General features: G+C 56.5%; 3 protein-coding genes across 3 annotated transcripts; 2 read left to right on the forward strand and 1 right to left on the reverse strand.

Moving 5' to 3' along the window:
- Positions 1-4,637: 4,637 nt before the first annotated feature.
- Positions 4,638-6,785, forward strand: APOA1 (apolipoprotein A1). The gene is made up of 4 exons (XM_019942021.3): positions 4,638-4,810; positions 5,008-5,070; positions 5,253-5,406; positions 6,052-6,785. The coding sequence occupies exons 2-4, from the start codon at positions 5,028-5,030 to the stop codon at positions 6,650-6,652; spliced, it is 798 nt and encodes a 265-aa protein (XP_019797580.1). The 5' UTR covers positions 4,638-4,810; positions 5,008-5,027; the 3' UTR covers positions 6,653-6,785.
- A 2,070-nt stretch (positions 6,786-8,855) lies between these two features.
- Positions 8,856-11,368, reverse strand: APOC3 (apolipoprotein C3). The gene is made up of 4 exons (XM_033861622.2): positions 11,347-11,368; positions 10,642-10,709; positions 10,355-10,478; positions 8,856-9,364 (listed from the first exon to the last, which is right to left on the reverse strand). The coding sequence occupies exons 2-4, from the start codon at positions 10,694-10,696 to the stop codon at positions 9,244-9,246; spliced, it is 300 nt and encodes a 99-aa protein (XP_033717513.1). The 5' UTR covers positions 10,697-10,709; positions 11,347-11,368; the 3' UTR covers positions 8,856-9,243.
- A 4,552-nt stretch (positions 11,369-15,920) lies between these two features.
- Positions 15,921-18,229, forward strand: APOA4 (apolipoprotein A4). Its single transcript, XM_004316749.2, has 3 exons — positions 15,921-15,969; positions 16,335-16,461; positions 17,263-18,229. Exons 1-3 carry the CDS (start codon positions 15,921-15,923, stop codon positions 18,227-18,229), a joined length of 1,143 nt encoding a protein of 380 aa, XP_004316797.1.
- Positions 18,230-19,181: the final 952 nt, after the last annotated feature.

Below are 19,181 nucleotides of genomic sequence, written 5' to 3' on the forward strand. Positions count from 1 at the left end.
GGCAGGAGGGAATCTTGGTTGGTTACAATGCCCTGCCCTGGGTCTAAATTGGAATCTATCACCAGGAGCTGCAGAAAAATTGCCAGATAGTGAATAGGGTGATGGTGGTTGTGGGGATCTCCTCCCCTGATCAATCCAAACCTTCCTAACTTCAAGCCTCCCCTCCCGACCTGCACCATGTGCTTTCCCAGTCAATGTTCTGAGCAGGGCCCGTGATACAGGGCCAAACGCTCCAGATTCCTGTCTCCCCTCTCCAGGCCCACTCCCTCAGATGACCATCTGCCTCCCTGGTGACCCTTCCTTTGGTTGCCAGTGTGGTTCCTTGAGCAAATATTTGCTGAGTGTCTGTTATGTGCCAGGCCCAGCAGGGGACAGAGTCCTCCCAGCGCAGAACTGACCAGCACGACGTTGAGACATCAATTGTGAAATGAGTGGCCTGTCATTTCTGAGCAAAATCCACTCCTGTAGCCAGCCAGCCACACTCCCACACCTGTCAGGGGACCCACTTCAGAAACGGTCACTCTGGAGACTCCCCAGATCAAGGAAGAGGGTGGTTGGACTGCGGGCCTGCATTGGTAGGCCCTGCGCCCACCAAACAGCTAGTCCAATCCGGGCACTTGGCGCCTCTGACAATGACTGGCTGGACCCCAAGTCTGGTTCTGAGATGCGCTCCGTTTGCTGTTGGTGGTGGTTTTCCCATAGGTCTCTGTCCAGAAAGACTCGCTTCTCCAAACTATTAGTAACGAGGGGTTTGGGCTGGTTTAAGCCAAGTATCTTACAATGAGATGGAGTAGACACACTAGTGAATAAGTGTATTTAAAAAGGAAGCTTCTGGCTTGGTAAGATGCTATCAAACAAGGGCTCTGGGAGTCGGGGGTCCGGCTGCTGTTGGCTGACAGGCAACCATCAAAGAGCTAGAAGCCAGGCCCCCTGATGCCCTTCCTGCCAGCACCGAGCACTTAACGGCTGAAGGACGCAGGGCGGCTCTTAGCAGCTCTCAGCTGCAGCCTTCTCACAGACACCACAAGGAGAATATCTGGCCTTCTGGCCTTAAAGGGACAGACTGAGTTCATCGTGAAACTGCTGTGGCCACTGAAGAACTGTGCAGATGTCAAACACTAGGTTTGCTCTCATCGTTTCAGTAGTGAACCAAAGAGCAGGGCAAAACAGTGCCCAACCGGTAAGCTTCTGAGGCCCCCCGTGTGCTGGCTAGGAGGATCTCTACCGCCTCCCCTCCCCAAGAGGAAGGAGCCTCTCGTCCTGAGACACCCCTGAGCTGCCCCAGCAGGGGACCGGCCTCCCTCAGACTCTAGACAACAGGCAAGGGAGCTGGGCTGGCCAAGTGGCAGCCTCCCTCTCCGCTGAGCCCACAGAGCCTTGGGGGTGGGTCAGTCTCTCATCTCGGCATCTGCACGTCAAGGCCACGCAGAGAAAATGTGATTCCTCACCGTACCCCACTTCTGCCACCAGAAACGGAGGTCATAGCTCCGGTCTGACAGTGCAAGTGTGCTCAGTGGGAGCAGGGGGGCAGAATGGCCGAAATTGGGACTCTGGGCCACAGAACAGTTACTGTTTACTAAGTGCCAGGTCCCTTTCAGTTTTGCCGTGCATGTTCAAATGCAGTGCTTAACACAACATAAATTTATTATCTGACAGTGCAGGTCTGGAGGTCAAAAGTCCAAAATAGGTCACACTAGCCTTAAAGCATGAAGTCAGCAGAGCTGTATTCTTCCTGGAGGCTCTAGGGAAACTCTGCTGCTTTGGCTCTTCCAGCTTCTAGAGGCTGCCTGCATTCTTTGGCTCATGGCCCCCTTCCAGCAATCACATCACTCCAACCTCTGCTTCTGACCTCCCACCTTCTTCTCCAACTCTCCCTCTCCTGCCTTCCTCTTGTGTATTTAGGGACCCTTGTGACGGCACGGGCCCACCTGGATAACCCAGGATAGCTGCCCCACCTCAAGGTCCTTGTAATCACATCTGCAAAGTCCCTTTTGCCATGTAAGGGAACAGTCACAGGTTCCAGAGAGTAGGACATGGATGTGTTTGGGGGAGGGGCTTATCCTGCCTGCCATGCGTGCTACCCCTACGATGACTCCAGGAGATGCATGTTCTATCATTATCTTCACTTAACAGATAAGAGACCGAGGTGAGGTGGAAGGAAGGTCTGGACCAGCCCAGGTCATACAGCTAACAAGTGACAGAGCTGGGATTGAAACCTAAGGTGGTCCAGCTCCAGAGCTTTCCGCTCTGAGGAGGAAGGCATGAGGCTGGCTAGAGTGGGAGAGGCCTGGAGCCCCGCCACTCCGGGGTCTGGCAGACGGCACTCCCCGGCTGGGTTTGAGAACATTAGGGAGTTTCCTGAGTAGGTGGTGCAGAGCACATTTCTGCCTTGGGTCCTCAGTCCAGAGACCTCGGTTCTAAGTCCAGCCCTGCCTCTAACTCCCTGGGACACACGGACACTGGGCAAATTCCTCCACTCTTCAGTTTCCTCATCTGAAGATGGTGGGTGGGGAGAGGCTGATCTCAAAATTCCTCTCGGCCTGCACGTTCACAGGTTCTATGACAGGGGCCCTGCAGGTGACCTGGTGTTGGGGGCTCGCACACCTTCCAGGAGAAACCTTACAAGATGGCTCTGCAAACACCAACAAGCACACGGTACTGATTTACAGGATTTCCCTGGGTTCGTCCTCCAGCCACCCCCGTTCTTATCTTCATTTTACTGATAGGAAACCAAGGCTCAGGGACATTACATAACTGGCTCACAATCCTCCTCCAGGATTTTGCACACTGAAGGCAAAGATGAAATAAGAACCTAGGCTCCTGCCACTAGCAGTCCAGAGGTCTTTCCCTGACACCAGCCATCCCTAAGGGCTGGTGTCCATTCTTACCTGTGTGGGATCCAAGATCAATATGAACAATGCTGGGACTTCCCTGGAGGTGCAGTGGTTAAGAATCCACCTGCCAACCTAAGTGTCCATGGACAGATGAATGGATAAGGAAGATGTGGCACATATATACAGTGGAATATTGCTCAGCCATAAAAAGAAACGAAATTGAGTTATTTGTAGTGATGTGGATGGATCTAGAGTCTGTCATACAGAGTGAAGTATGTCAGAAAGAGAAAAAGAAATACCGTATGCTAACACATATATATGGAATCTAAAAAAAAGAAAATGGTTCTGAAGAACCTAGGGTTAGGACAGGAATAAAGACACAGACATAGAGAATGGACTTGAGGACACAGGGAGGGGGACGGGTAAGCTGGGACGAAGTGAGAGAGTGGCATGGACATATATACACTACCAAATGTAAAATAGATAGCTAGTGGGAAGCAGCCACATAGCACAGGGAGATCACCTCGGTGCTTTGTGTCCACCTAGAGGGATGGGGTAGGGAAGGTGGGAGGGAGACACAAGACGGAGGGGCTATGGGGATATATGTATACATATAGCTGACTCACTTTGTTATACAGCAGAAACTAACGCACCATTGTAAATCAATTATACTCCAATAAAGATGTTAAAAATAAAATAAATTAAATTCAATTAAAAGGAAAAAAAAAAAAAGAATCCGCCTGCCAATGCAGGGGACATGGGTTTGAGCCCTGGACCAGGAAGATCCCACATTCCGCAGAGCAACTAACTCAGTGTGCCACAGCTACTGAGCCCGCGCACCGCAACTACTGAAGCCCGCGCGCCTAGAGCCCGTGCTCCGAATGAGAAGCCACCGCAATGAGAAGCCCGCGCACCACAACGAAGAGTAGCCCCACTCGCTGCAACTAGAGAAAGCCCGTGCGCAGCAACGAAGACCCAATGCAGCCAAAAATTAATTAATTAAAAATATTAACAATGCAAAGATCTATGTATCCCATTTAAGCAACTGTCCTTTATTCTGAGGTTAGGCTCTTTTGGGGTTTTTTTTGAATTTCTGAATTTTATTTTATTTATTTTTTTATACAGCAGGTTCTTATTAGTTATCCATTTTATACATACTAGTGTATATATGTCAATCCCAATCTCCCAGTTCATCCCACCAGATGGTAAGGTTTGGGCCAGGTGGGGCGCAGCGGTGGGTAAGATTTTTAACATGACAAAATAAAAAGTTGGCAGCTCTGTGTTGGTCTTTAGAATTTGTTTGGAAATGTTAGAGGTCTCTGACATCTCAGAGTCTGGGAGCCACTGAGCACTGTCCTGTCTCTCTCCCCAGGCAGCATCCTAGCACAGGGCTCCCTTTGCTTTTGGATCTGGGAGGTCTGCAAAGGCCTGGAGAGGGGGGACAACGAGGAGATGCGACAGCACTGGTGGGAGCACCGTCTGCTGCCTTTGTGAGGCGGGGGCAGGGTGGAGGTGAGACAATCTCCCTGGAATGCGAGGGGACAGCGGGGGAGGACACCGCCTGAGTGGAGAAGTCCCAGCCATCGCTGGCAGCTCATGTGTTTTTCTTCCTTCCTCCCATTCACCTACTGCACTGGCACAATGGACAATGGCCGGCACACAGCCCCGACCGAGGAAAGGGGCCGGGTGCAGCTGACCCAGACTCTGGGGACCCGCAAGCCTGCACCCACTCCCTCCCACCCCTGCCTGAACCCTTGATCCCTGGCCCTGCAGCCCTCACAGTTTCCTGTTTGCCTGCTCTATTTGCCCGGCCCCAGGGACAGAGCTGATCCTTGAACTCTGAGTTCCACATCGCCAGGACCAGTGAGCGGTGGCAAGGCCTGGGCTGGCCTTATCAGCCTCCCAGCCCATCCCCTGCCTGGTCACATAAATAGGCTGGGGGAGAGCCGGCTATTCAGAGACTGCTGGCCATCGAGGTAAGTGCTGCAACCTGCTTCCCCCAGCTCTAGGCATTTGAGGCTCAGGCTTTGGGATCCTCCTCTGCCCCATGCTGGGGCTCTGGACACCTGGCCCTCTCCTACCCTGTGCCCCGCCCCCTCCTCCCGGGCTACAGTGAGATGGGGTGCGCGGGCTCCTTCAAGCCCCACTCAGCCGGGCCCGTCTTCTCCTCCAGGTCACCCACGTCCCTTCAGGATGAAAGCCGTGCTGCTGACCTTGGCTGTGCTCTTCCTCACCGGTAGGTGCCCCCAACCTAGGGAGCTGACCGTCGGGGGGCGACTTCTCTCTGAACCGCTGTGGTCCACCCTCCTGGGCACAGGGAGCAGAATTTCTCCCTCACCCCCTTCTCCCCTACCTAGCATTTCAGCTCAGATCCCGGTCCAGAGCTGGCCTGATCTGGGTCTCCCCTCCCACCTCCAGGGAGCCAGGCTCGGCATTTCTGGCAGCAAGATGACCCCCAGTCATCCTGGGATCGGGTGAAGGATTTTGCCACCGTGTACGTGGATGCAATCAAAGACAGTGGCAGAGACTATGTGGCCCAATTTGAAGCCTCCGCTTTGGGAAAACAGCTCAAGTAAGGACCCAGCCTGGGGGCCTGGGGCAGGGGTAGGGGGTGCCGGTGCTGGGGGTGGGGAGGCCTGTGGGAAGAAGCAGCCAGACTGGCCGAATCCCCACCTGCTATTTGATGGGCCCCATAGAAGACCTGGATGGCAGACAGAAGTGGGATCCCCACGCAGGGTCACAGCCCCCTAGCAGGGGGCAGACCCGTGCTGCCGGGTCAGTATTCACGGCACCGCGCTCTGCCTGCAGGTGCAACAAGCCCCTTCCTCTTCTTAAGTCCCTTCTTAACCCCCTCCTCGGCTCCGGCCAGCAACAGGATGGCTGTCTTCAGAGAGGAGAATGGGCTGGAAGGGTGGAGACTAGGTCCTTAAAAGGCCCGGCTTCGGGGACAGACAGGACTGGGTACCAAAACCAGCTCTGTCTCTTTCTAGCTCCTATGTCCATCTGGTCAGTGGGATGCAGTGGGAGTGGGGGGCAGGGGGGAGGAGATCATGGATGGGAGAAGCCTGGCTGAGGGTCTGCCCCCAGCTACCGCACCTTCAGGGACAGGTGTGTCCAGGTGTCACCCCAGGTAAGCGGGGGCGCTGGGCTGCAGCTCCAGGGGGCGCCGGGGTGCCTGGGAGGCCTGCCCTGAGCCCTCCTCTCTCTCCCCCCTCAGCCTGAAACTCCTGGACAACTGGGACAGCCTGACCAGCACGTTTGCCAAAGTGCGCGAACAGCTGGGCCCGGTGACCCAGGAGTTCTGGGACAACCTGGAAAAGGAGACAGAGTCGCTGAGGCAGGAGATGAACAAGGACCTGGAAGAGGTGAAGCAGAAGGTGCAGCCCTACCTGGACGAATTCCAGAAGAAGTGGCAGGAGGAGCTGCAGATCTACCGCCAGAAGGTGGCGCCGCTGGGCGAGGAGTTGCGCGAGGGCGCGCGCCAGAAGGTGCAGGAGCTGCAGGACAAGCTGACCCCGCTGGCCGAGGAGATGCGCGACCGCGCGCGCTCCCACGTGGAGACCCTGCGGCAGCAGCTGGCGCCCTACAGCGACGACCTGCGCCAGCGCATGGCCGCCCGCTTCGAGATGCTCAAGGCGGGCGGCGGCAGCCTGGCCGAGTACCACGCCAAGGCCAGCGAGCAGCTGAGAGCGCTGGGCGAGAAGGCCAAGCCCGCGCTGGAGGACCTCCGCCAGGGCCTAGTGCCCGTGCTGGAGAGCCTCAAGGTCAGCATCCTGGCCGCCATCGACGAGGCCTCCAAGAAGCTGAATGCCCAATGAGATGCCTTAGGCTCCCCTCGCCATCAGTTTCAGTTTCTTAGAATAAACATTTTCGGAGCGGGAAGGGTGTGATGGGTTGTATGTTTTTTTGAAGCTTCGATGATGAATTTTAAACAATAAAGAGTTCTCCAAAAGCCAAGAAATTCTCTTTGGGGAGAATGAGGTTGGGGGGTGGGGGGAGTGACGCTGGAGGGAGCTCCAGGGGGGCGTGGCCAGAGGGCAGGGACACCTGTTGATTTCCCAGTGGAGTCATCAGCTCTGAACTGGGGCCTCTCAGGGCCTTAATGCTCGAAGACCTGCTTGGCCGGGGGGCTCAAGAGTGGAGACAGAAAGGAAATAATAGAGGACCAGGCATAGTGAGAGATAATCCAACGCAGGTGCCCTGAAAGGGCCTCAAGCAAGAAGTAGTGGCTTTGCTGGGAGAAGTGGGTTCCCTGTCCCCAGCGTTTCCCGTGGGCAGAGGACAGGAGCCTCCCCCAGCCCTCCTACCCTAGGGCAGGTGAGGCCGACGGACCGCAACGAGCCACTGGAACTTGAAGGATTTGGGCAGGTTGAAATGAAGGGTTTGGCACTTGCTCCTTCATCCTTTATTAATGCAAAAAATACTTTAACAAACACGTCCCTTTTCCTTTCTCACATGGGCCTCGTGCCATTCCTCACACTCCCACCCTGCCTGGAAACAGCCGCTGTTTCCTCGGGCTCAGCTGTGCCAGCCCCATCCCTGGGGCTCCAGCCCTGCCAGCCCCTCTTTTTCTGGCCTGCGTCAGAAAAATAGTCAGCACCTCTTGCAGGTAACTAGCACATTTTAATCCCCAAAGTGTTTTCATATCCATCATCTTACTGCATCCTTCCCCAGATCCTGGGGAGACTGCCATGAAATTGATGGTATGGATGCAGAAGCTGGAGCTTGGAGATGTGAAGTCACTTCCGGGGTTGAAGAGCAGGGTGGTCTAGATTGCCCCTTTCAGACCTACGTGCTCCTGAGCACCCATGATTATTAAAAAGCAGTAAATAAATCTGTGGCCAGGCATTCAAGTTCACATGGACTTGAGTGTGTACAGCCAGCCCCTCTTCACACTCAGGTATGCACACCCCCATGTGCATGCTTGTGGCTTCACAGACCTGCAAAGATCTGGGCAGTGCATTCGTGGAGCCTTCCCTTCCCTCTCCGCTCAGGGCCTTTTGCCCTGGTGCTGGAAAATCTACCCCTCCTCTACCTCCAGTGTATCTTAACAGCTCTTGGATAAAGGAGTGGGCTGTTTTTAGTTCCTAACCATCCTGAGCTACGATAGGCGTCAAGCTCAGATTTGGGTGAGAACACTTTCCAGGTGTGGGTGCTGGGATCCCTGGCCAAGTTGGGCCCGAAGAGAAGCCCAGGTGGACTTCCGAAGAGAGCAGACGTCTCCAGGTGGGGCTGGATGTCCTGACACCACCAAGATCTGTCAAGGAGCCTTTGACACCTGGCATGGGAGTAACGAAGCCTTTTTCTGTGTCAGCTGAGCAGAGTGTGGACAGCTGTCCTGGGCTTGAGGTCCAGCTCTGCTGTTTGCTGACTCAGTGACATTGGGCACGTGCCTTCCCCTTTCTGAGCCTCAGTCTTGTCATTGGAAGAGTGGGGGGCTGCTCAGGTAGTCTGTAGTTCTGGAACTCTCTGACGTGAACATCTGTTGGGTACTGGGGACACAAGGGACGCAGCCTGTGTTGGGTGACCTTGGGTTTCTCCTTAGTTCCCAGGACACGGGCCCCCCCCCCCCCCCGCTCCAATCCTGGTCCCAAGGGGACAAGCAGCTCAGCCTGTAGTGACAATGGCAGCCATTCACCAGGTGCCTCTGATGTCCCAGGTGCTGTGCACTGTCTCTTTTCCTTCATTCATTCTCAGCAAACCTACAGTGGATGGGGTATCATTGTACCCACTTTACAGATAAGAGACTGAGGCTGGTATGAAGCGACAGAACCAAGACTAGAGCCCAGATGTATCTTACTTTAACTACTACCCCCTCAGCTTCCTTCCCTCAAATGTGGTGGAGAGGGCCAGGTGGCCCGGTCGGGGCAAATCCACTCCAGAATTTTGATGATCACACACAGTCTCAATTCTGATGATGACATAAAATGTCAGGCGCAGGGCCTAGCACAGAGCACACACTCAAGACATGTTACACAGCACTTGACAGTTTATCAAAGTCTTGCCAAGCCTAGCATCCCCTTTGCTCCTCCACGCAAACCCGTGGAGGCAGGCAGGGTAGGTAGGGTCATTCCTACCTTACCCCACGCAGCTGCTAAGAGGTGGGTGGGACACCAGCCCCAGGCTTGCCCGAGTTGGAGCCAGTCCTGAGCCCACCCACGGAAGAGCCCCGGCCCATTCCCACGCCCAAACATACATGGCACGCGTGGGACATCCCACTCATGGCAGCTTCTTGTCCAGCTTTATTGGAAGGACAGCACACCCAGGGGGTGGGCCAGGTCTGGGGTGGGGTGGGAGGGCACTGAGAATGTCGTCCCTTTCAAGCGAACTTTGGGGGCAGCCCTGGGAGGCTGCAGGACCCAAGGAGCTGGCAGGATGGATGGGCAGGTGGACTTGGGGTACTGAGATCTCAGACGGCCTCGGATGAAAGCGGTGTGGGGTTCGGGACAGGATCCCAGAATTCAGAGAACTTGCCCTTGAACGTGCTCCAGTAGTCTTTGAGGGAGTTGAAGCTGTCGGTCACCCAGCCTCTGAGGGTCAAATCAGTGAGGGGAACAAACAGGGGGGGGATGAGAGCCGGTCTCTAGGCAGTGGCAACCATGGGGCTCCTACCATATCCCCACTGCCCCTCCCAGCACCTTCTCAACTCCACCCAGCAATGCTCCAAGACCTCAGGCAGGGACCCCCTACAGCTGCCACCCCAGGAAAAGACGCCGAAGGTGATGATGGGACCCCCAGCACAAGCCGAGTTTCTCCAGGTGGGGGCAGACCTTTGTGCTCACGGGTCTGAAGCAAGCGGAGAGGAGTGATTGAGTGGGGAGATGTGTAAGGTCAGGACTGCCGTTCTAGTCTAGGCACATGAGGCGCCCTAGAATTGTACATCCCCGTGGCTCTGAGTGGGTCGGGGCCGGGGGAAGCAGTCTCTCATTTAGAAAATCGTCAGAGGGTTGATTAGCTGCATGAAATGGGGCAGGTCACTTGATAAAGTGAGCTTTGGTTTTCTCATCTGCAGAATGGGGAAAATAATACCCACTCCATGGCGGGTTCTGAGGACTAAAAATGTTTGTGAATGCCTCTGCTATGGAAACGCCAGCCAATGCGGGTGAAGTGGAGGCGGGGAAGGGGGCTGGGGAGAGCAGAGGACTAGTGGGCAGGGGCAGGGTGGGAGAGGAAGGACCGACTTCTGCTCACACGGGCCCCAGGGCTTGGAACAAGGCAGACAGACACACACACACACACACACACACACACACACACACACACACACACACACACACACACACACACACACACACACACACACACCCCGGGCTGAAATTGGGTCGGAAGAAAGGAAGGACGACAAAGGGATAAGAGGCGGGATATGGTGCCCTCGCCCTGCGAGGGAGCCTGTTTTACAGACAGAAAGGCTCAGAGACACGCAGGTCCTTGGTGGCCATGGGAAAGCCACAGCCCGCCTCTTGGGTTCTCACCAAGTCAGGGGCAGGTGGGGGGCCGGGGGCAGGGAAGGGAGGGCGAACCTGGCCTGCTGGGCCACCTGGGACTCCTGCATGCTGGTCAGTGTGTCCGTGGCGGTCTTGGTGGCCTGCTTCATGTAGTCCTGCATTTTGCCCAGAAGGGAGGCATCGTCTGCCTCGGAAGCTTCTGTGAGGAGAGTGGGGCTGAGTGGGGTCGATCAGCCTCTGGGGAACCGTGGCTCCTGCCCAGGCACTCATGGGGCCCGGCATCCCCAAGCCACCTGCCAAGGGTCCTCCAGGCAGATAGTGGCCCATTCCCCGCCCCCAGCCCAGTCCCACCAGCTGCTTACGGGCAGAGGCCAGGAGCGCCAGGAGGGCAGCAACGAGGAGGACCCGGGGCTGCATGGCACCTTTGTTCCTGCAGGGAAGTGTCCTGTGAGGGGTGCCCCACATCCCCCCACTGCCGCTGAACCCTCCCTGGGGAGACGCAGTGGCCCCTAAAATAGGACCTGAGCTGGGTCAGGCCAGGAGGAGGAAGGGCCTGTTCCCGTCCTAGTATGGGGGAGGCTAAAGGCTTTCAGATAGGGTACTTGGGGGACCCAGGCCAGAGAGAGGGAGGAGCGGCATGGAGCAGAAACCCCACCAGACCGGGAATCAAGACACCTGGGTCCTGGCCAGGTTTCCGCCACTAAAATGCTGTGTGACTCTGGGTGGCTTTCTGTACCCTCCAGACCCCAGTTTTTCTGCCTGGGGTAGGACTGGGGTGTCTGAGGCTTCTTCTAGTCCTAAGCATGCAGAATGCATGGAAAATAGAGCCAGTGCCAGCCCCAGCTCTGCCACTACGCTCTACGTAGCTTTGGGCCGGTGACCTTCCCCCACGGACCTCGGTTTCCCCAGAATGCCTTGGGGAGGGGACGCTCATCGAGCCCTAAGGCTTCCTCGGTTCTAGCAGGCTCTTCTCCAGGCTTTGCTGGCTGCGCTGGGCAGGGACCCCAGCCTGGCCCTCTCCATCCTGCTCTCCTTTTCCTCCTCCTCCTCCCCCCAGGGGGCATTACCTGGAGCAGCTGCTTCTTGGGATGAACTGAGTAAGCAGGCAAGAGGGTTCTGACCTGTTTTATATTGTCCCCAGGGCAGCGGGCACTGAGGGCCCAGGGAGCTGGGCAAAGGTCACCTGCTGATCAATCTAGACCAGGGCCTGAGAGAGGGTAGCCAGAGGCAGTCAGGCCTGCTGGGAGGTGGGAAACCTCTAGGAAGCTACGGGTGCCCATGCTGCTCTCTGCTACCCCTGTAGCCCACATGTGCTCAGGACCCCGGGGGTGGCTTGGGCCTGGGGAGACCCCATTCCTCCTGATCAGCCTGGCTCCCCAGGGAGAGGCTGGCGAAATGGGAGAAGGGATTAGAGGCCAAAGCTCAGCCCTTCACACTTGGGTTCCAGGTCCTTCCCGCCCCTCCACCCCAGCCCCAAGCCCTGACAACAGCCTGCAAGGGGGGTGGGTGATGTGAAAGGGGGATGGGCTGTTTCAGACTTGGGAACAACTCAGCGGGTCGGGATGGGGTGCCTAGAGTGAAGTCACAGAAGACCTATGGGCAGAGGCTTGTGCGGGGAGGTGGGACACAGTTAAGGGCACACAGCCACCTCCCCAGCATCTCCACCTCTGGGCTTCAGTCCCTGTGCTGCTTACCCAGAAGCCTTCTTGAGCTGATCCCAGAGCAGGGGGTGGTGGGAGAAGGTCAAAGGCCGCTCTGAGTCCCAGGCCTTTATCCTACCACCCCTTCCTCCTCAACTTGCTCTCTGGACCCACTGATAACATTCCCTGGGACAGGATCCAGGCTCATGTTTGGGGCCCTCCCCAAACCGTGGCAGCTGGGATTGAGTCCCAGCGCTGAGTACTCTCACCTCGGGCTTCAGCTTCCTCAGCTCCCCTGGCTAGGCAACTGAAGGGAACCAAGGTTGTGGTGAGGCTGGTCTGGTGGCGAGAGGGGCCAGACGAGCGCTACCGGGGCAGTCAGCTGTCCAGGAGAGGCCTGGGCCCTTCTCGGAGTGAGGTGTCCCTTGGGCCCACACTGGGAGCTGTAGCCTGGATGGCAGGATCAGGGGCCTTTGTCTTCTGGATGTGAAGACATCACAGCCAAGAAATTCTAGGTTTAAATGATGACTTTGGCACTTACTCATATGACCCAGGGCCAGAGATCTAACACCTCAGTGCCTCGATGTTCTCCTCTGTAAAATGGGGCTAGAATACCGATATGCCAGAATCGCGGTGAAATGTAAATGAGATACGTACAAAGCAGCTGGTTCATGGCGGGGGCTTCATAAATCTCTCTCCCTTTCTCCCAAACACCTTGTCCTTCCCTAGACAGCACAGTCTGAAGGTGGGAGGAGCCTCCAATGTAGAAGTAGAGCTTTTGACAGGCGGCCCTCTTCTCAGGAGGAAGGAACTAAACCCACAGTGTGAAATCACAGGCCTGAGAAAGTGACCTGGCTCTACCCTCAGAATTCTTTATCTGTGGCTGAGACTTGAAGTTTCTCCATACAGATTCATTCCTTTGACTTAGACCTTGTTATCTGCTAAAATACAAACAGATTCCTGTGAAGTAGACATTATTAACCCCATTTTACAGGTGAGAAACCTAAGGCAGGGCCAGAGGCCTACCCAAGTACCCATAGCCCATCAGTGGCAGAGCTGGGAACAAGAATCCAGGTGTTCAAATAGCCACGCTGGTACCAAACCGCTTGGAGAGATGAGACCCTTGGAGATCTGTGTCACTCACTCATCAGAGTCAATCCGTTTCAGATCCTGAGTACAGATTTTGGTGATGGGGTGGGGAGGAAAGGAAGGTGATTAGGAGGTCACGGAAGGAGGTGGACATTGAGGAAGGTAGAGGGCAACTGTGTCCACTTCCCTCTTCTGTTCTGGCCTGTTCCTCGGCCCCAGGGGTGAGGGCCACAGTGGGAGTCCAGGTTCCAGGCTGGGCTGGGGCAGGCTAGAATGCGCTGGCTGGAGCCCTTGGCCCTGTTTCCTCCAGCTCTCTTTCCATGCATGTGGAGGGTCTGGAGGAGGCTGTGCTCTCTCTCCTGCTCAGCAATGGGCCACTGATCCCAGGGAGGTCAGAAGACGCTGGCAGAGAGACCCAGCGGTGAGGTGCCAAGCTGGGCAGAGAACCTGGGTGTGCGGGTCCATGCAGCTGGGCTGCAACCTGCCATGGGGCCTGGGACCTTAACTCTTTCAAAGGGCTTGGCCCCTTTTTGTGCCTGTATCCCTCCCAGCAGCTCCAGCTGGGTCTCAGTAGGGCTATCTCAGTAAGGGTCTTATCGGTGGCCCAGACTAAGCCACCTCTCCCCGCCTTCTTCTCTCCCTCCCCCGCGACCATGGCTGCCCTGGAATGAGGAGACCGCTCCAGGCTTGGCCCCCAGACCATACCTGGTTGTGGGAGGAGAGGAGGGGGGTAGGCGGGAGAAGGCCTGACCAGCTGAGGCCAAAAATGGTCCTCTGGGGTTGGACTGACTCTGCTTCCACTTGTGTCCGAGTGAGGCTTAGCACATGAGCCTCTGTGACCCACGCCCCTGCCACAAGGCTGGACTGGGCAGTGCTGATTCAGCTGTGCCAGCCAGAAGCCCACTGCTCAGACGGTCAGTCCAGGAGGCCAAACTCAACTGAGTGTCCTTGGTGACTCACTGCCCTCCTCATCTCTGGCCTGGAGGAGGGAAGGGATGGGACACTGACCTTTGCACCCAGCCCAGGCTGGACTGTGCGTGATTCGGGAGGGCTGCAGGGAGGTAAAGCGTTCAGGGGTAAAACGTGGCTCGTACTTGATGACCACTCACTGCTCCAGGCACCATTCCCAGCATTACTCAGATTAGCTCCCTGACTCCTCAGGAGGCAGGTACTATTCTACGCCCTGCTGAGGCAGACGGGGCTCAGAGAGGTTAAGACACTCACCCAAGATCGCACAGTCAGTACGTGGGGAGCCCACACGCAAACCCAGGGCGTCCGACTCCAGCACCGGAACCCTTAATAACTACTGCGAGACGGCACGGGCTGCTCCAGAAAGGAGGAGCTCCCTGACGCTGGAAGTGACCACGGGTGGTGTGGGACACTGCTGGGTAGTGGGGACTCTGCAGAAGGGGTGCAAGCATCAGAAAGCCTTCTAGCTGTCTTCCATCCCACGATACAGCAAGCCACTTCTGGTATATGAAAAAACGGAGACATGGAAGTCAGGGTTAGCACAGCTGTGGTCTATTCCAATGGCAGACTACTGGAAGCCCATCTACATCCCAGGCACTGCACTCGCAGAGGACAGCCAGCAGTGCGATACGATGGGTCTCATCTCATAGTCTCTCACGGTGATGTGTGTGGTCCAGCAGAGGGGCCCAAGCTGACCAGGCTGTGTCGCCTTCTTGGTGGATATCTTCCTGTGTGTGATCTCATTTGGAGAGAACGTTGGAAGCCCAAGGAGAAGATCTCCTGGACACCACCACCATCCCCATCATCCCCTGGTGAGAGGCCCCCTGAGAGCCTCAGGTCCTGTGATTCATCACGAGCTGGCCGCTCCCACCCAGGGAGTGTGGCTGGAGAGGTGGGCAGAAATCAGGCCTCGGGCCAGCCTGCCCCTCACCCTGCATCACGCCTGCCTGATGACCCCCGGAGGGTTGGGTCTAACTCTGCCACTCTCAATGGAGCAGTGAGCACTCTACTGTATTCCCTGCTTTGATCCAAATTAGGAAAATAGTAATATTATTATTAACAACAATAACAACTAATTTTTAGTGCTTACTCTGTCAGGCACTGTACTACTCACTTCACCAGCGATATCTCATTTAATATACCCAACAACCCCATTTTTCAAAGGAGAAACTGAGGCTCAGGGCTACGCCAAGTTGAATCACTAGACCAAGGTGACACACTTGGCAGTGATGGGACATGAAGCACACTTACAGTTAACACCTTCAACACGGGACACCCCCCAACTCCACCCACATTCCCAAAGGCTTGCAGGGGTCCCCTGCTCCTGGGTGCACCTTGACCAGAGCACTGGATCTCAGCTCGCTGCCCGCACCTGTGGCCCTGGATGTCCCAGCCCAGAGTCTGCTGCTCTGAGATGGAGTCCGGTTCCGGGGATGTAGGAGTGGGGGGCCACTCCTCACTGGAGCAGACAGAGGAGCTGTGAACTTTGCCTCCCCATCACCCCCACCAAGCCTGGCACAGACTCAGAGCTGCCACAGGGCCTCTGGGGCATCAGTCCCAGGTTCAGGTGTTCCCTAGGCCTCGTTTCTTCCCCAGCTCATGGCCCCTCACCCATCCTCCCTTCAATGCTGGGTGGGGCACGTGCACAGAGCTTCTGACTGCTTCCCGGGCTCCAGTCTGTCGTCAGCTTCCACGTTGCCTTAGAGTCACGAAAGTCCAAGAGGCCTCCTGGGAATGTGTCACCTTCCAGCGTGGAGTCACAATGGGGAGGAAGGCGGGGAGTGCAGCCCGGTGGGGATTTAAATGCCTGGCTGGCTCTGAGCTTCAATCAGTTCGAACAGCAGCATAGGTGAGCTGCCTGAGAACCTCTCCTTTGGCCCCATCTGAACCCAGGAAGGATCCAGTGCAGTAAGAGACTTTTCCAGCCCAGCAAGGAGCCCAGGATGTTCCTGAAGGCTGTGGTCCTGAGCCTGGCCCTGGTGGCTGTCACCGGTGAGTAGGAGCTGCCTTTGGATGGGACTTTCAGGCAGGACCCATCTGTTGCATCAGGCAGGGAAGGGTGGAGAGTCTGAGGCCAAGGTAAGAGGACAGTTCTGAGTGCCTGTCAGCCCACAGCTGGATGCAGGCGGCTGCCCGGTTGCCACCCGGCTCAGAGGAGCTAGTCCATTCACAGCGGCGGGCCCCCTGGCATTGGTGCTATACCCATTTTACATACCCCCGTAGCTTCCAGCTAGCCAAGCGTAGAGAAGGAAATCAGTGGCTGGGCTCCCCCCCATCATCCGGTCTGCAGCTCAAGGCTGGTGCAGAGGGGCAGGGAAGGAGACAGGTCCTCGTGAATTGCTCTGTTTTCCACCCAGGTGCCCAGGCGGAGGTCAGTGCCGACCAGGTGGCCACTGTGATTTGGGACTACTTCAGCCAGCTGAGCAACAATGCCAAGAAGGCTGTGGAACATCTCCAGCAGTCCGAGCTCACCCAGCAGCTCAAGTAAGAGGGGCAGAGCTTGCAAGGTGGAGCTTCTTAAAGGCCATGCAATGAGTGGGCAAGGGCTGAAATCGGAGGCAGGAGACCTGAGCCTAGGATACCCACTGCCCTGCCACCAACTCTCTGGGGACCCAAGGTCTCCAGACCTGGGATCCACATATACAAACAGAAAAGTTGGGCTGAATAATCCCTGCTTTAACTTTCTAGAGCATGACGAATGGCCACACCTTAGTATTGCGGCTCGCAGAAGAAAGGAAGGGAAAGAAAGGTCGTGTGAGCTGGCTTCTAATACATTCCAGCAGGACAAGCCTCTGTGAAATCATGGGAAGGGAGGTGGGGATATTTGGCAAGCTTCTGAGGGTGGGCACATGGCAGGGAAGCAGCACCTGGTGTAGCTAGAAGATGCTGGAAGAGGTCCAGAACATAACATTCTACTAGGGAATGTGATCTCCGTCACAGCACACCTGGGCTGGGAAGGACCTCAGAGTCCACACTTTTTACTTTACAGGTAAGCAGAGGAAAGCAAACTGCTCCAGGTCACATGATAGGTAGATATTGTGACTCAAGCTCAGGGGGAGATTCAGAGATACAAGTTCAATGTTAATACCTTCGTCTATTACATCCATTTGCTCAAATCATGATCCACCATAGGGAAGGCCACAGGGAGAAGATGGGTGAACTCAGTAACCTGCACACTCACCTGTCCTAGGCAGGTGTGTGTAAGGTGAGTGCTATGCAAGGAGTCAAGGTCCTGGCATGGAGGGCCAAGCGTAACGGTGGCCCCCTTGTGTCCTTTCGCTCCAGCACCCTCTTCCAAGACAAACTTGGGGAAGTGAACACCTACAAGGATGACCTGCAGAAGAAGCTGGTGCCCTTTGCCACGGAGCTGCACGAACGCCTGACCGAAGACTCAGAGAAGCTGAAGGAGGAGATCCGGAAAGAGCTGGAGGAGCTGCGGGCCCGGCTGCTGCCCCACACCAGCGAGGTGAGCCAGAAGATCGGGGCCAACATGCGCCAGCTGCAACAGAGCCTGGAGCCCTACGCGGAGGAGCTGCGCGCGCAGGTCAACGCCCAGACCCAGCAGCTGCAGCGCCAGCTGACGCCCTACGCCCAGCGCATGGAGGCGGTGCTGAGGCAGAACATGGACAACCTGCAGGCCTCGCTGGCGCCCTACGCCGACGAGCTCAAGGCCAAGATCGACCAGAACGTGGAGGAGCTCAAGGCGCGCCTCACGCCCTACACCGACGAGCTCAAGGCCAAGATCGACCAGAACGTGGAGGAGCTGCGCCGCAGCCTGGCCCCCTACGCGCAGGACGTCCAGGGGAAACTCAGCCACCAGCTCGAGGGTCTGGCCTTCCAGATGAAGAAGCACGCCGAGGAGCTGAAGGCCAAGGTCTCGGCCCGCGCGGAGGAGCTGCGGCAGAAGCTGGAGCCCGTGACCGACAGCGTGCGTGGCAATCTGCAGGGCAACGCCCAGGAGCTGCAGAAGTCGCTGGCCGAGCTGAGCAGCCACCTGGACCAGCAGGTGGAGAAATTCCGCCACACCGTGGGGCCCTACGGCGAGACCTTCAACAAAGCTATGGTGCAGCAGGTGGAGGGGCTCAGGCAGAAGCTGGGCCCCCTGGCGGGGGACATGGAACACCACCTGAGCTTCCTGGAGAAGGACCTGCGGGACAAAGTCAACACCTTCTTCAACACCCTCAAGGAGGAAGAGATCCAGGCCCACGCCCTCCCCGCCCAGGAGCCGACGCCTGCCCCTTTGGAGGGCTGAGCTACACCTGCTGCTCCTGCCCCACCACTGACACCTGCCCTGCCCTGCCCCCTGTCTGTCTGTCTGTCCCAAAGCAGTCCTGGTACCAACCCGTGGATACCTGTCCAGTGGAAAGTGACACTACCTCTCGCTACTCAATAAAGCTGCTGAGAAGCTAGCCCGGTCTGGTTACTGTGGGAATCCTTGGTGTTGCAGGGCCTGAGGCGAGGGCTTGGCAAAGCTTAGCAGGGGCTGCCAGGGGATGCTTAGAGGGACACGGAGGGCTGGGAGGTGCGACGGGGGTGGGCGGAGGGCAGGGTGTGCTGAGAGAGGTGTGGGGGTAGCTCGAGGGGGAGGTGGATAAAGGTGTCACGTGTTACCCAAAGAGGAAATACGCAGCCCGCTTCTACTCACTCAGCCAACAAATGTCTTCAATGAAGTACATTCACCTCGTTGTGCAGCCATCATTACCGTCCATCTCCAGAACTTTTTCATCTTCCCAGCTGAAACTCCGTACCCATTAGACAGTAACTTTCCCCCGGCCCTCGGCCACCACTGCTTTCCGTCTCAGTGAGTCTGCCCGCTCTAGGTATTTCTTGTATGTGGAATCACAGGCACCAGGCAATGAGCAAAATAGCTTTTGTGGAGCAGCGGTCTGACAATGTGCCTCACTCTGAGAGGGCCACCGAGGCGGCCAGGACAGGGTCTTTGGCTTTGGAGAGCTCACGGCACAGTGGGGAGACTGTCCCTCCTGGCATAAGCTCTTTTGTGCCTTTAACCTGGCTTATTGCTGTGAATTTTGATTTATTCTACCCCACCCCGTCACACTTCCATTATATCGATTCTTGCTTATTTCAGAAATTTCTTGACTGCTAAACCCATGGTCTCCAGAGTTGAGGAATGCGACCTAGAGACCGGGCAGAGTCCTGGGAGGTCAGGAGGAGCAGGTGCCCATGGGGCCCTGGTGAGCTCT

The sequence above is a fragment of the Tursiops truncatus genome, chromosome 8 (assembly GCF_011762595.2).
Source record: "Tursiops truncatus isolate mTurTru1 chromosome 8, mTurTru1.mat.Y, whole genome shotgun sequence".
NCBI lineage: Eukaryota > Metazoa > Chordata > Mammalia > Artiodactyla > Delphinidae > Tursiops > Tursiops truncatus.

Excerpts from the sequence above, each read along its gene's own strand:
- APOA1 (XM_019942021.3), top strand. The coding sequence starts at position 5,028 with ATGAAAGCCGTGCTGCTGACCTTGGCTGTGCTCTTCCTCACCG. Across the intron at positions 5,071-5,252 it reads GGCTGTGCTCTTCCTCACCG|GGAGCCAGGCTCGGCATTTC; the intron begins GTAGGTGCCCCC and ends TCCCACCTCCAG. Across the intron at positions 5,407-6,051 it reads GCTTTGGGAAAACAGCTCAA|CCTGAAACTCCTGGACAACT; the intron begins GTAAGGACCCAG and ends CTCCCCCCTCAG.
- APOA4 (XM_004316749.2), top strand. The coding sequence starts at position 15,921 with ATGTTCCTGAAGGCTGTGGTCCTGAGCCTGGCCCTGGTGGCTGTCACC. Across the intron at positions 15,970-16,334 it reads GGCCCTGGTGGCTGTCACCG|GTGCCCAGGCGGAGGTCAGT; the intron begins GTGAGTAGGAGC and ends TTTTCCACCCAG. Across the intron at positions 16,462-17,262 it reads GAGCTCACCCAGCAGCTCAA|CACCCTCTTCCAAGACAAAC; the intron begins GTAAGAGGGGCA and ends CTTTCGCTCCAG.
- APOC3 (XM_033861622.2), bottom strand. The coding sequence starts at position 10,696 with ATGCAGCCCCGGGTCCTCCTCGTTGCTGCCCTCCTGGCGCTCCTGGCC. Across the intron at positions 10,479-10,641 it reads GGCGCTCCTGGCCTCTGCCC|AAGCTTCCGAGGCAGACGAT; the intron begins GTAAGCAGCTGG and ends CTCTCCTCACAG. Across the intron at positions 9,365-10,354 it reads CAGGTGGCCCAGCAGGCCAG|AGGCTGGGTGACCGACAGCT; the intron begins GTTCGCCCTCCC and ends TTTGACCCTCAG.